We start from the raw sequence: 14,088 nt of genomic DNA, 5'->3' as shown, positions 1-14,088 counted from the left end.
ATTATATTTTAATCAAGTGAACTTGTAGAGATTACAGCCTTAATTCGTGCTGACAATTTTATTTATATAGAGAAAGATATACATAAAGAGTTGTAAAACAATTTGAAAGTACAAAACAGTTTGAATGGATTTCAAGTTTTGAATTTTTTATACATTAAGCAATTTCCACATGAAAACTGTCAATGAAAAAGCACAAAAATCCCTTCAGAAATATTTCAATTTTTTTTTTGAGGTTTTGTCAATAAACAGTGAAAATATTATTTTGATCATTTTGATCACAGGCATTTGATCATTTTTATCATTTGATCATTTACAAGTAAGACGAATGCTGTGAAGTAAAATGTAGAGGTAACTGAAAGTTTTACAGCTCGTGTATTTATTGTACACAACAAATTTCCAATAAATGATGATGTGTTTATTGATCTTCTTAAGATATCAGGATCACCTCATTGATGTTTTTTTTTTACCCCAGGCTAACTCATCAATATACATCCAGACACAGATCAGAGATCACAAATATCTGATGAAGTTGTATTTGTCCAGCCCAGCAATGAATCTTCAGCTCCCAACCTTTTCCAGGCCAACTATCCATCCTGACCAGGCTTTACATCATCTTATCTTAATCATCGTAAACTCAAATATAACTCAAGAGAATGTCAGATCTAAAAGAAAGAAGACACTGAAGAGCGGGAAGCAGAAAGAGGATGCAGGAACATAATCTTATAATGTCCTACTGAGCTATATTTAGTCCTAAATCACATATGGCTTCTGAACTGAGGGCTGAAATGTAAAAGACCGGGAAAAAAACGCAATAACTGCAAAGTAGGGAGGAGCAGAAATGAAGAAATAGATGTAAACAGACGCTATGGGGGGGATGAAACAATAAAAATGCAAATGAAAGCCATAAAAAAACACCAGGAATAGATAGAAGTGATGGAGGAGAAGAAGAATTAGCTATGGGGATGTAAAGAACGTGGAAGATGAGGTGTAATAGCTCAGAGTCCCAAACAGTCACTGGGTCTGCTCCTGTCAAACTGAAGGGCTTCAACAGGAACTGGGATCAATACTTTTCTTCACACAGTTTCACACTTCATGAAAGCAGGAGGAAGGTGGGAGTAGAAACAAAATGAGAGTGAGAAGCAAAAAAAGAAAAGAAAACAAGAAAAGAAAAGGAAAGACAAAATAGGAAAGAAAATCAAGTCAAATGGTTGATGGAGAAAAAGGAGGAGGATTGTTTTTTAAGGTGCCATCACTGTTTTGGCGATTAAGCATGAAGGAGATTACTGTGCGGGGGAATTTGCATAAACATGGTTCTCCATTACCACCCCCATTGTTCATGATTAATGAGATTAGGGCTGCCTTTGCACTGAGATTCAAGGATGTAATAGCACATAATTGCTTGTCTCTTCCCAAATTAGAAGCTGCGTTGTTCAATGTTTGTTTCAACATGGATTTGCTCGATGTGATGAAGCGCCCGCTTTCCATCTGGTAGGATAGTATACCTGATTCGCACTGTGGATGATGAAGATGTGAAGACTGAGAGTGGAGGAGAGATAGAAGAAGGTCTGGGGGAAGGAACAGAAGGTAATGAGGCACAACACCAATAAAGCATTCCAGAATGAACAGAAAAAGGAACAAACTGTCATAGAAAAGGTAAAGAAAGAAAAAAATGAAAATATAAACTACTTTGGTGAGAAAATACTGATGATGAGGGGAAAACTTGTGTTGGATGACAAAAAATATGGGAAAAAAAGGAGATTTAGGTGCTTGAGAAACAAAATGAACAGAATAAAGGGAGAGTGACGTGAAGAGAAGGAAGAGGTTGGTGAGGGAAGGGGGGGCGGTTGGAGGGGTTAGAGAAAAATGAGCGAGACAAAAAGAGAGGAGATTGCTTTGAAAGCTGTAGGTCTGTCAGAATTGAATCACAGGCAGCCAGCTGTACGCTCTGATAGTGCTTTGCCTCTAAATATAACAGACACTGAGATCGACTCATAACAACACGCTGATAGAGAGAATAAAGGAGGTTCCGCAGCACAGCGGAGAGAGGGATGGGATTCAAAATGACAAATCTGCACACAGACAAAAAAACACCATGCTTAGTGGCTGGTACATTTCATATGATGATATTCTAGCCATGTAAGATCTTTGCATAACATAGAGACTTTATACGCAAGCTGTGGTTCTTCTCACAGACACACATGCCTGAAGTGACACACAAACACACTCCACAACAAATCAAAACACAAAAACCCTCCAGCATCAAGACCCATCTGCCCAGACGCAACTGTGGGATGAAGACACTTTTAGACCTTAACTCTGGCTGTGAGCAGGAGGCTAGTGGCCCCCGAGGTCTGGGGGTCGACTCCAGACTGCCACCCCTCCTGAGCCCTGGAGGCCATGATGGTGTCAGCAACCAGGATGGAGGGATGGAGAGACAGCCGTCCCTCCTGGGTGAAATTAAAACCTCTGCAAACCATGCTTCCGTTTTTCTTTCTCACCTGCCACCCCTATTCTAGAAACCCCCTGCTGTGAATACACTGACAAACACACACACACGCACATAGGTTGAACACCGCTCCAGATGTGACTCTAAACACAACTAGATATTCTCGCATGGAGCTGGAGCTATTACCTTTGTGCAACGTCTCACACACACACACACACACATACATACACACACACACACACACACACACACACACACACACACACACACACACACACACACACACACACACACACACACACACACACGCACTCACCTTATGCTTACCTCCCCCTCCTCCATCACTCTCTAACCACCGCTGGCCTACATGAGAGAAGTCAGAGCTGCACTTGGCATCATTTACATCCAGCACAGAAAGTTAATTAACAGCAAGGTCATTAACTCTCGCCAACAAGACGTTATACACACACCAAAGCGTGTGCCCCATATGTGTTGAAGTGTGTGTTAATAATGGACCTGAGTCTCCTTGGAGAGTGTAATGGGAGTCCTGTGGGTCCAGCTGGGCTTCTTTATGCTTATTCAGTTGAATCAAGCCGACACAGCAGCTTTACGGCTGGGTTCTGCAATGCTGAGCTACAGTCCTGAACCCAACTTGTGATCCAACAAACACGAATGTAGCAGATAAAATGTGGCGTCATTTTTTCACGAGAATGGTGTAAAATATTTTTTGACTCATGCGGTCTATGAACCTATGAGCTTAGTGTGTGGTATAAATAAAGCTGGAAATAAGCTGAATTAAGTGTTCTTTATTGAATAACATTTATTCATGTGTGAATGAATCAGACAAAAATACAAAATGACAAAACAGAAAACTTTGGATTAATATATAATAAAATCCTGGAGGAGTTGTATCTCAGAGTTTTCCTTTAATAATCACAGAAAGAGTGTAAGACCGACATTGAAAATGGAAGTAAATTTATGAAGTATTAGTAAATCTGAGAAAAAGTAAAGGTCACAATCTATATTATTGGATAATTGCATATTACTGTATTGTTTCAATTGTGTTTCAGAATTATAGTTGATCAATGTGCAGCTAATTTTATGGATTTGATGAAGTGCTGCTGTTTAACTTTTTTTAATTGTGCATCATATATTTGCATGAAGGATCTTAATCTGTTGTCAAGTAAATGTTTGAACTCAAAATACACACATTCCAGGTTATTGAAAACACACATTTGCCCTTCATGAGTTTACTTACTACTTAATTATATTTAGTTCATTTGACAAAAACAAAGTGGATAAAAAAGGAAGAATAAAGACATGCGCACATTATTTTCTTCACAATAGAAGCATCTTTCTCCTGAACTCTCTCTCTTTCACACACAGCAGTGAACACCTTTTAAAGGTTGATGGTGCTTCTTCTTCTCACATCAGTTGTTCTTGGGGTTGTGTTTGTTTTACACTGAAAAGCAAAGAAGACATCAAGATGTTTTGGGGTCGGAACCAAGAACGATCCACAGGAAAGGCTGCCATCTAGTGGTCATTCATGGAACTACTGTAACGGAGCTAGGACAAGGAGTCGAGCTAAAGAGTTCAATTATCATTACTGTTAAAATAAAAGGGAAAATAACTTCTATAACTTAAAACTTTTTAAAAAAATATGTAATTATATATACTGTGAACTTAACTATAATTTGAGTTTATAGGGGTTTTCATGATCATGAAAAAAGAACATCTATTTTTCATTTTGACAAATCACAACCCGCTTAATTTATATTGTCAAAGCTGAACTCTAAATTTGAAAAATAAGGTGTACGTCTTTACTTCATACACACAGACACAGGACAAACAAGTGATATTAATATAAACATTTATTCTCTGTACAGACAGGAAGAATCAATGGGGAATCAGTATTCTGAATTACTAATAGAAAAATACCTTTGTTGCACCATGAGCATTTCATATCCATATATACATTGGGTAGAAAAGGAACATTGTTTCAAGTGTTTTAAAAAATAAAAAACAAAAGCAATGAGTGGGCAAACATAGCATGTATTAGTGAAAACCAAAGAGACTATATGGTACATTGGCATATTTATATCTTGTCCTCTACATAAAAATAACAGTGACTATCTTTTTTTTTCATTTAATATTCTGGATATCAACGGCTGTGCAAATTTCACAACATAAATAACATCTGGCTTCTGTGTTTTGGGTAACTCAACAATGTAGGAGGTGAAGGAAAGTCTTTGGAGTGAATCATCTTTTCTCATATTTGGCCTTGTGAAAAAGTAAGATGACTTCATGCTACCATGTAGCATCAGCACACTATATAGTTTTCACACAGCGAATGTCCTTTCAGCCAGAATTAGTCTCACAGAGTCCAAAGAGGCAGATGAAGACGTATGACACATGATCCGTGTTGAACACAGTGTTTAAATATGCAGCAGATGCAGACGTCCTTCCCATATGTTCCCTCTCAGTTGAATAATGTCAGCATGTGTTGGTGTCAGGCAGCTGTTGACAATGTGATTCATCTTGGCTGCACAAAGTTTATAGTGAAGTAATCTGTTTAATCCGTTTGTCAGGACTTCTTTCACTGGCAGCAATTCTGGCATTTCAGCTGGCAAACACTCACAGTGTCCAGTCCATTCAAGAGGCAAATCCAGAACAGTTCTTCCAAGGATTGAGATCATCTTTACCTGCTTTTACGAGCAGAATCACTCTCAAGAATCTGACAACACTGATTTGTTCGAATATCTTCTGATGTTTGCAAGCTGAGTTTTTCTACTTGCTTCACCTGAGCCTGAGGACATCCCAGCCGTGGGACGTCAGCTGAAGAGGAGGTTAGGAGAGTCCCTCTGAGAGCTGCAGCTATAGTTGGCTCTGCAGTGAAGGACAGATACACAGGACACACAGGACAAAGGGAAGGAACATCTGTGATGCATGCTTCAGTAGGAAATATTAAGTTATTTATTTCAAAACATAATTGAGATTACTTCAGATTTCCCTTCTAAATCTAATTTGCTAAATGATCCTACAAACACACAGATAAACACACACAGGAAGTGGGGCTGTCTGATAACAATAAACAGTATTATCAGACAGTTGTGGGTCTACGCCACCAGTACCTATGCTGTACTTAGGACACTGAGTCTGTTCTGACTCACCATGTCCACATGGTGCTGACGACATTTGAACTGAGACCATTAGAGCCAAGTGTTTGGACACTGATGTCGACTGGGACGGTTAGATCCACATTCTCCAGAATACACTGTGGAAAGAAAAAACAGCATGTGGGACATAAATTGTTGTTTTAAATATTAACAGGATGCATCACGGCTGTTATGCATCACGCTAAGAGATTGATACCTTGGTGCAGGCTGAGCTCATGACAGATTTGTGGAAGTCCCCGTTGACAATCACCTGACATAAAATAATTATTACAAAAAGCTTTTTAACAAATTTATCTTGCAAACGTCAAAGTGTCAGTCCTCCTGCTACTGAGCGAGCTCTTCCCACCCTGTATCCATACACGAACGTGCCGTTACTGCAGCCCAGCTCGTCCAGGGGCGGCCTCTCCCAGCCAATCATGAGGCTGCTCTGGCCCACAGTTTTGATGACCTCAACAGAGCAAACCTTGGCTGGAGCTTCTGGAGGTAATGAAACAAACAGTATTTAAATCTTGTCTTCTGCCATTGTGTGGATTATTGTGAAATATTGAATGGAGTGTGTTACCTGGTTTGGGTCTTGCTGTCACGGTCCTTTCTCGAACAGCAGCAGACTTTTTTGATTTGTAGGATTTTTCAGGAGTGCATGAGGCAACCAATGAAGGTTCACCACATGCTGAGTCAGCACCATCTGTTTTAGAAGGTGTGTTAAAATTATTAAAGTCTAAAATAGAGGATATACTAGGGGCAACTGTGCCTAAGGCAGTGATTTTTGGATTTGCCTCAGAGCGTTTTAAGTTATGAGGGTTAAAGGTACTAGTGCTAGGGGTTATGGGGATAGGAGCTGGACTTTTAGTATGACACACATCAGATATAGCAGCAATTTCCTTTCTTCTTTTTGGCGATATGGTTACAGCAGGCCCACACGTGGTCACAGATTTGGCTTGGCTAGGAGTCATAGTGACAGGAGGAATGTTAGAAGAGCTAGAAAGAGCAGATGCCTTTAAGTGTTGGCCAGTAAACATGCTGGGATTGAACGTAACGTGAGCTGATCTAGAGGCAACCGCTTTAAAGAGTGTTTTCGATTTAGTGGAAACAGTTGTGGTCACTACAGGTGGAGTGAGCATCACTGGGTTAAGACTGGCAGTGACTGGGAGAGGGTTGGCATGTTGGCTGCTGGGACTGAGACTCTGCTTTTTGGTCAGAGAGGCTTGTCCCAGGTCTCCAGCTGACGACGAGGAGAAGTTTTTCCTGGACTGCTGTCCACTGCTCACTGGAGCCTAAACAGAAAGGGACTATGTGAAGTGACTCTTTATTTGCTTTGACACATTTACAACACTGACCTGCTTTTCTGTAAAGCTTCAATACCTGTACCTCATACATGCTCTTTAGAGTCTTCTCCAGTTGCTCATGCAGGTTTATGATCTTCTCTGGACTACTCATCCTCCGTTTTGGACTGATATGAATGTTGACAGAGGGAGGAGTGGGACTGACTGAGGATCCAGGAATACTCTTTGGATCTGGGGAGGACTTCTCTTTCAGATGTGGATGTTCAAATCCTAACGTCTCTGGTCCACTGATTGCTTGGATCAGGCCACTGGCAGAGGGAGACAGCTGTGGTGGGATTAAGAAAAGGTAGATCAAGGTTGTGGTAACTAATTGTAATAAATGTATATTAAATTTAAAATCCACAATATAAAGATTTGTTTGCATTTACACTTTAAAAAAACTTTATACACCTGTTAATAATTGCACCTGGACCACTGCTGAAATATTGTGAACTTGTCTGAGTTCTCAGTAAGATTTCTTCATTCCATTACTCCATAAATGTTAAAAGTTAATGATACTGGAGGTGAATTAAATGTAATAAAATATCTCAATTTAGCTCAGCTGAGATGGATTTTGGCACACATTAATACAGTAATGGTCTGTTGCTGTTAGCATCTTCATTTCAATATATTTGCTTGTTTATCCCACCTGTGTTGTAATGGCCACAAAGCCCTCTTTCAGCGCTGGAACAGGTAATGGCATCCCAGGTGAGATTGGCACAGGTGAGTTGGCATCTTTCTTTAGCATTCCTGTCAGTGAAGTTCTGACTTCACTGCTGCAGTCTGGATTTGTTGTGGATTCAGAGGTGACATGTGAGCTGTGTTTTTCTCTTTTGAGTTCTCCATATTTCACTCGAGTTTCAAGTGACAATCCATTTTGGTCAGGCATGACTCCAGCGGTGAAATGCTGAAATTTTAAACTCAAATCCGATGTACGCCCAGAACTGTAATCCCAGGTCTTGTTCCCTGGTGTGAATACTGCAGTGTAGTCATGGAGAGCTGCGTCATCGAGCATCTGCTCAACCTGCCGTTTGAGCGTGACGTCCTGACAGCCCTGTCTGTGCATGGCCTCCATCATCTGAACCAGTAAGCTGTTCCTCTGATGACACTTCACAACCAGGCAGGACAGCTTGGCCTGTTATTAGATGAATAACCTGTCAGTCACACACTCTGTACAGTCATATTGACACAAACATGACTGTACAGAGCCACACATACAGCATATGACTGAATGGAATCACGTCGTTCCTCACCTTTAAAGGAGCCATGTCAAGCTCATTTGGGCTCTTCTTTTTCAGGAGTGCATCATACTAGACGACAAACAAAATACAATTCTAAACATACAGTTTGACCCTATCTATTACTACAAATTGCTTTGACTGTCATCGACTACACAGCCAGAGCTAGTTGGTTGCTCACTTTACTCCTCATGTTGTTATAACGTGTCCTTAGTGAGACGAGGAGAATGTTCAGATCCTCCATGCCGTCCTTCCCTTGTTTCAGAGCAATATACTCCGAGTTCAGTTCCTCCAGTGCCACCGTCTGTCAAGTTTTAAACACACACAGGAACAGATTTTCACTCCTATAGATCTTTATATGAATTATCCATTGTTACTGCTGTATTATTAGTTGGTGTGAGAGAAGAGGATGCAGAAGACAGGGTTAGATGGAGGCAACTGATTCGCTGTGAAAAGCCGAAAGGAAAAGAAGAAGACTGCTGTATTATTAGCATCTAAAGATGTTTTGTTAGTTGAAGAAAAATCTTTTTTGAGAGCTTCTCATATCTACCATAATGACCAGATTGGGGCCTAACCCTAAATCAAAGAGTTGAAATATTAAAACAGTGCCGGACTGAGGCATTTATAGTTCATTCACAGCACACAAGAGAGACATGATGCTACTCTAACCTTAGCTTTGAGCTGAGCTGTAAGAATATTATATTGCTCCTGTGTTTGCGCCTTCAGTGACAGAGCATCATTCTTCTCCCTGACCAGGGCTGTCAGTTTGCTCTGCAGCTCCTTCACCTGCAGCAGGAACAAACCACACAAGGTTGAACAGATGAATAGAAAAAGCCACAGGTTACAGCTGAGTAAGTCTTCATTTTTTAGTTTTACACATGGGAGAGACAGTTTCTGCAAATATTTAGAGTTACTGTGGTCACTGCAGGCACTGCCTGTTTAGTTGAACTAAACATAGAAACTAATAACAAGACAGGATGATGTCACAATGCCAAGTACTGTATGTATTATTTTAGCGAAATACCTTGGTTGTGAGGGTTTCGTTGTTCTTCCTGGTTTCTTCAGTCTGATTGGTCAGTCTCGACACCTTGTCAGACATTTGGGCAGCGTTTGTCTCTGCCTGCTCCCTTCTCGTTTCTGAATGACACAATTCTTCCTGCAGCCTCCTGGTCTTAACATACCACAGACACAAACAGTAAGACAAAAGTCTCCAGTGAAATGCCACCAACATGCAAACATAGTCCCCTCCTCCATTTTAACATGCCTTCAAATGAAAATTACGAATATCACTTAAACTTGAGTATATGAATATAATATACAGTACTAAACTGTTTACTATAATACCACTATACTATATTAATAACCTATTATATATTATACAATTATATGCTATGCTGTAGTACAATAAAAAATTATGGTATTGTTACCTTCTATCCATAAATCTGATGCAACAATCATCCAATCATGCACAATGATTCTTCATTTTAGAAATAAACTAGCTTGCAATTGCTATTTTAGTAAACAATCACAAACTAAATTCCTACTAAGTGCGCAGTGAGATCGAACAGAGGGGAAGTTGTATAATCTCACATCTACATGGCTTTTGTCCAGTTCATCTCGTGACTTCTTCAGCCCAACTCCCAAGGTTTCAATCTCCCTCATCAGATCCTCTTGGTCCTGTTGTCCATCAAAGGCACATTTTATCGATCATCAATATTCCATGATATGAATACAAGATGAGTCACAATGCTGTAAACTGATCACTCCTCATACCTGTAAATAGTTTCCTCTGTCGTGAATCTGATGTGTTTGTGGCGTATTCTCTGTCCAGAAAAGCGACTCGGACGTCTCTGTTGTAACGGCTCTATTTACAGATGATGGACGCTGATTCCTCCCCCCTGTTTGTGTTTGGCTGGACAGAGTAGCTCCAGGGCCACTTCTTTCCTCTCTAAAGCCCTGAAGGAACAGTTTTTTTTGCTCCTCTTCCTGTTTCAAACGACTGATTGAAAGTTCAAGTCTGTCTTTTTCATCTCTCAGATTGCCAACAGATTTCATCAACATGTAACAGTCATCTGGTAAAATGTAAGCGTCGTCGTGGAGCCTCGGCTGCTCAAGACACACAAGGGAACTGGTTAGTTTATTTTTCTCCTCTTTCAAATACAGAACTGCCTGACTCAACTGCTCCCTCTCTGTCTGTAAAGTCTGTAGTGAGTACATGATTTGATCTCTCTCTTCTTTTACACTTGAGAGAGATTCTAACAGTGTCTCTTTTTCTCTTTGGATAATGGATAAAGACTTGGTGAGTTGTTCTTTCTCTTTCAGACCACCAGCAGAAGTCACTAACTGGTCCCTCTCATCTTTCAGGTTATAGACTGCTTTTGTCAGCTGCTCTCTCTCTTGTTTTAGGCTGGCCAGCGATTGAGAGATGATGTCCTTTTCCTCCTTCAGCCCCCAAACCATTCTAGTTAACTGCTGCTTTGCTTCTGTCTGTGTCTGGACTGACAGAGCTACTTCTTCCTGCTGTGCTCTGAGAGCATTTATGTTGCCCGACAATTCCTTTTGTTCCATTTTGAGGCTCTGGACCAATTTGGTCAGCTGGTTCACCTCATATGTCTCATGGAGACTGCTTTGTGGGCCATTCTGCAACAGATCATTTTCATCTTGAGGGCCCGGTAGTAAGGCTGTTGTTTTATCATCTGGTTTTTCAATAAGCACCAATTGTTTTTCCTCTTTTAGTACACTTTCCACCAATCTGTCCACAGACTCCTCAAGGTCGTCCTCTTGAAGCAGTTCTGGTATTATATTCATATCTCCACTTTGCATTTTGGATCCACATTGTTCCTTGCCACATCGCTCCATATGCTTTTCACGCTCTACCAACTTTTGCTGTAGTTCCATGATGGTATTGAGATCATCTTCTGTCTTTTTGGTGAGTTCTATAATCAAACACCCTTGTTCCTGGCTCTCCTGCTCCAGCCGAACTCTGTCCACCTCAAACTTTGAGATCTGCTGCCTCAATACTGTTTCCTCATTCTGGATCTGCTCCTCTCTGATCTCAATGTGATCTAGAAGCTCCTGGATTCGATTTGCCAAGGCCCTATTCTCCTTATTCAGGGCCTTGTTAAGATCATCCTGGGTGTGTGGCAGAATGTTATCTTCGGCTCTATCACTGGTGAGCAACATGCTAATCTGGATATAGCGAGACAGAATTTGATCAGTGATGAGTGAAAACGTCAGCTTTATATTTGGGAATGCTGTAATCACTGTGACAAACCTTTTCTCCTGAAGGCTCCTGCTCCAGCTGTATTTCTTTTTCCTCTACCACTTTCATGAGCGGTAATTTCGGGTGGGTGTTCTCTTGACCCACCATTTGCTGATCCTGGGTGTGCTGCTGGGTGATTTTCATCTTCCCACATTTTTGTTGAGTTGCTTCAGGTCCTGCCCCCAATTGTAAGCTCCTGTATGCTTCCCTCAAAGCGTCAGATTCCTCACTGGGGCATTCATCCAGGTTTAAGATCCCTCTGGAGCACCAAGTACCCAGTTCAAACTCATCTAATGTCTCTGTAGTCAAAGACAGGGACTGGAGGTAGACGTTGGCTTCAGAACCAAGGTGGTGAAAGAGGTTCAGAGGACCATTTTTGATCCTTTCAGGTGGAGTTACAGATTTGGCAGAAGAGGACTGACCTGCCTTTTTGTCCATTGCGCTCTCTGCTGAAACCTGGTGGTCAAAAGGTGAAACTACAGATGAATTAGGTTGATTTATTCTCTCTGCTGAGGTAAGATTGACAAAGAGATCCCTGTTGTGGGACAAATGTGAATAATTTGTGTTCACATGAAAATGACATAATAATAATAATAATAATAATAATAATAATAATAATAATAACTTAAACTAAATTTATGTCACAGTAGAAGATTAGATGATTCACCTCTATAACAATGTCAAAGCAGAAAAACTACAGAGATCTAGCTGTGTTTCGTTCACATTAACTGTTAAATTATGTTAATCATAATTACAATAATCCTATTTTTACAAACCTCCCTGGAGCTTCCCATTGAGGATCTTCCCATGGCAGTGGTATATGAGAAAGTGTTGGAGGACATAGGAGGAACAACGGGACTACTCCTGGGTGCTTGGTCGGCCATATCGCTGACGATCTGTTGGAGTCTGTGATTGTCCTCTCTCAGATTTTTGATCTCCTCCATCAAGGAGGTTTCAGACTCCTTCAACAAGTGCAGCTCTGCCTTCAGATCCTCTGTTTGGCAACACATCAATTGGCTTTTTTCCTGGGCCTCCTGGAGCTGCTCCATCAGTCTCTTTCGCTCTGTCATGCCATCCTCCTCTCTCTCCAGCAGCACCATGAGATCCTCTTGCAAGCTCAGGATGAACTCTTGGAGTCTGGCTTCATTAGACTTTGTTTTTGTTTCTTTGACCTCCTCTTGCAAATCCCTCTCAATATTTTTTACCTCATCATCCACTCCACCTCCTTCTCTCTCTGTTCTATTAGCCGGCTGCCATTGCCTCCTCCTCCCCTCCTTTCTCTCTTCTTCTCCTTCACCCTCTCCTCTCATTGAAGGAAGCCTCTGTTGGTCATCCCAATGTGTTACAGTGGAAGCAGTGATTCTTACCGCACTGCTCATTGCCATGCCTGTAGCAGCACTCACAGTCATATGAAGTAGCTGCTTTTCTAAAACGTGGATCTGGTTCTGTAAACTCTGTTCTCTCTCCCAAGCAATGCAGAGCTTGTGTTGGAGTTGGTTTTTAGAGCTCTCAAAGTACTGGGATTGACGACTCATCTCGTCGTCTTTCACCTTCAGCTGCCTCTGACAGCGCTCCAGTCGATCCCTCCACACCCATTCACCTCGGTCCTTCTCCTGAGTCTGAGCAAGAAAGACAGAGGGAACATATTAGACATACTACAATGGCATCTAGAAAAACAGCTCCTGAAAAATCCCAGTAATCCCAAGTCTATTATTCAAAGTTTACTTTATACGTCTGAATTCTAGTAGTCAAGTGTTCTCTAGAGGTGAACTAATGTATCTGTACTACTATTATTTCTAAGTTTGTGTCTTCCAAAAAGTATTCTAGAGGCAATTATAGTAACTTAACTGTAGACCGACAAGGAAGTCAGTTAGCTTACTGGGTATTTATGAAACTCTTTTTCAATTTAACTACCAAAACATAAATACTTGAAAACAGATATAGAATGAAACATTTAAGCATAAAATGGCTTTTGTTTGGAAAAACTATGAGCAATAAAACAGTATTTTTTCCAAGTCTATTATCAGTAATAAAGCAATGCTGTGATAAGGTGCCAACTTATAGGATAATTGAGTCTGAAGTGAACATTTGGTCTTGTTCAATGTGTGTCACTGCATTTGTTTCTCTCATTAATCTCATAACTGGATTCAAACAGACATAATCCTGCTGCTATCTGAAGGTACAGGTAGGCTAGAAAACAGACAGAAGAAATATTTTAAAATGGCTTGAAAAGATAATATTCTGATGTACTTGGATTAATATTTGAAAGCTGACATTTAAAAAGGTAACATAAAATAAAAGCTACAGGAAAGCTCCTAAAACCTCACAAATACAAAATATAATAGCGGACCTACATTTCAAAAGATTTTTAATACTCACCATTGTCCTGACCTCCTTCCTGAGGGTGTTCAGTCTCTGGTCCAGCCTCTGGGAGTGGAGCATGCTGAGGAGGTGTGAGGCACAGGGAAACTGCAACAGCAGCCTCCTCTCTGAGCTTTCAGCGTATCAGATCCTAAAGCGACAGGAAAGAATACGAAAACAGGCACATAAAATCTCCCACAGGGAGTTATTCCAGAGGAGATGATGGCAGCAGCATGCTCTCATGCTAGTGTGTGGTGCATTCAAGTACATGAGATACATGATA

At 40.7% G+C, this 14,088-nt stretch overlaps 1 protein-coding gene across 1 annotated transcript; it reads right to left on the bottom strand.

The window, feature by feature from the left end:
* Window positions 1-4,299: 4,299 nt before the first annotated feature.
* Window positions 4,300-14,007, bottom strand: LOC137602372 (trichohyalin-like). The gene is made up of 16 exons (XM_068325030.1): window positions 13,824-14,007; window positions 12,221-13,063; window positions 11,457-11,900; window positions 9,956-11,371; window positions 9,773-9,859; window positions 9,207-9,353; window positions 8,852-8,968; window positions 8,364-8,486; window positions 8,198-8,254; window positions 7,594-8,079; window positions 6,985-7,230; window positions 6,185-6,896; window positions 5,969-6,099; window positions 5,819-5,872; window positions 5,617-5,720; window positions 4,300-5,332 (listed from the first exon to the last, which is right to left on the bottom strand). Coding segments are annotated over exons 1-16 (5,031 nt in total). The 5' UTR covers window positions 13,887-14,007; the 3' UTR covers window positions 4,300-5,331.
* Window positions 14,008-14,088: the final 81 nt, after the last annotated feature.

The sequence above is a fragment of the Antennarius striatus genome, chromosome 10 (genome assembly GCF_040054535.1).
Source record: "Antennarius striatus isolate MH-2024 chromosome 10, ASM4005453v1, whole genome shotgun sequence".
Taxonomy (NCBI): domain Eukaryota; kingdom Metazoa; phylum Chordata; class Actinopteri; order Lophiiformes; family Antennariidae; genus Antennarius; species Antennarius striatus.
The sequence above is the reverse complement of the archived record's forward strand: the minus strand, read 5'-3'. Positions and strand labels throughout refer to the sequence as shown.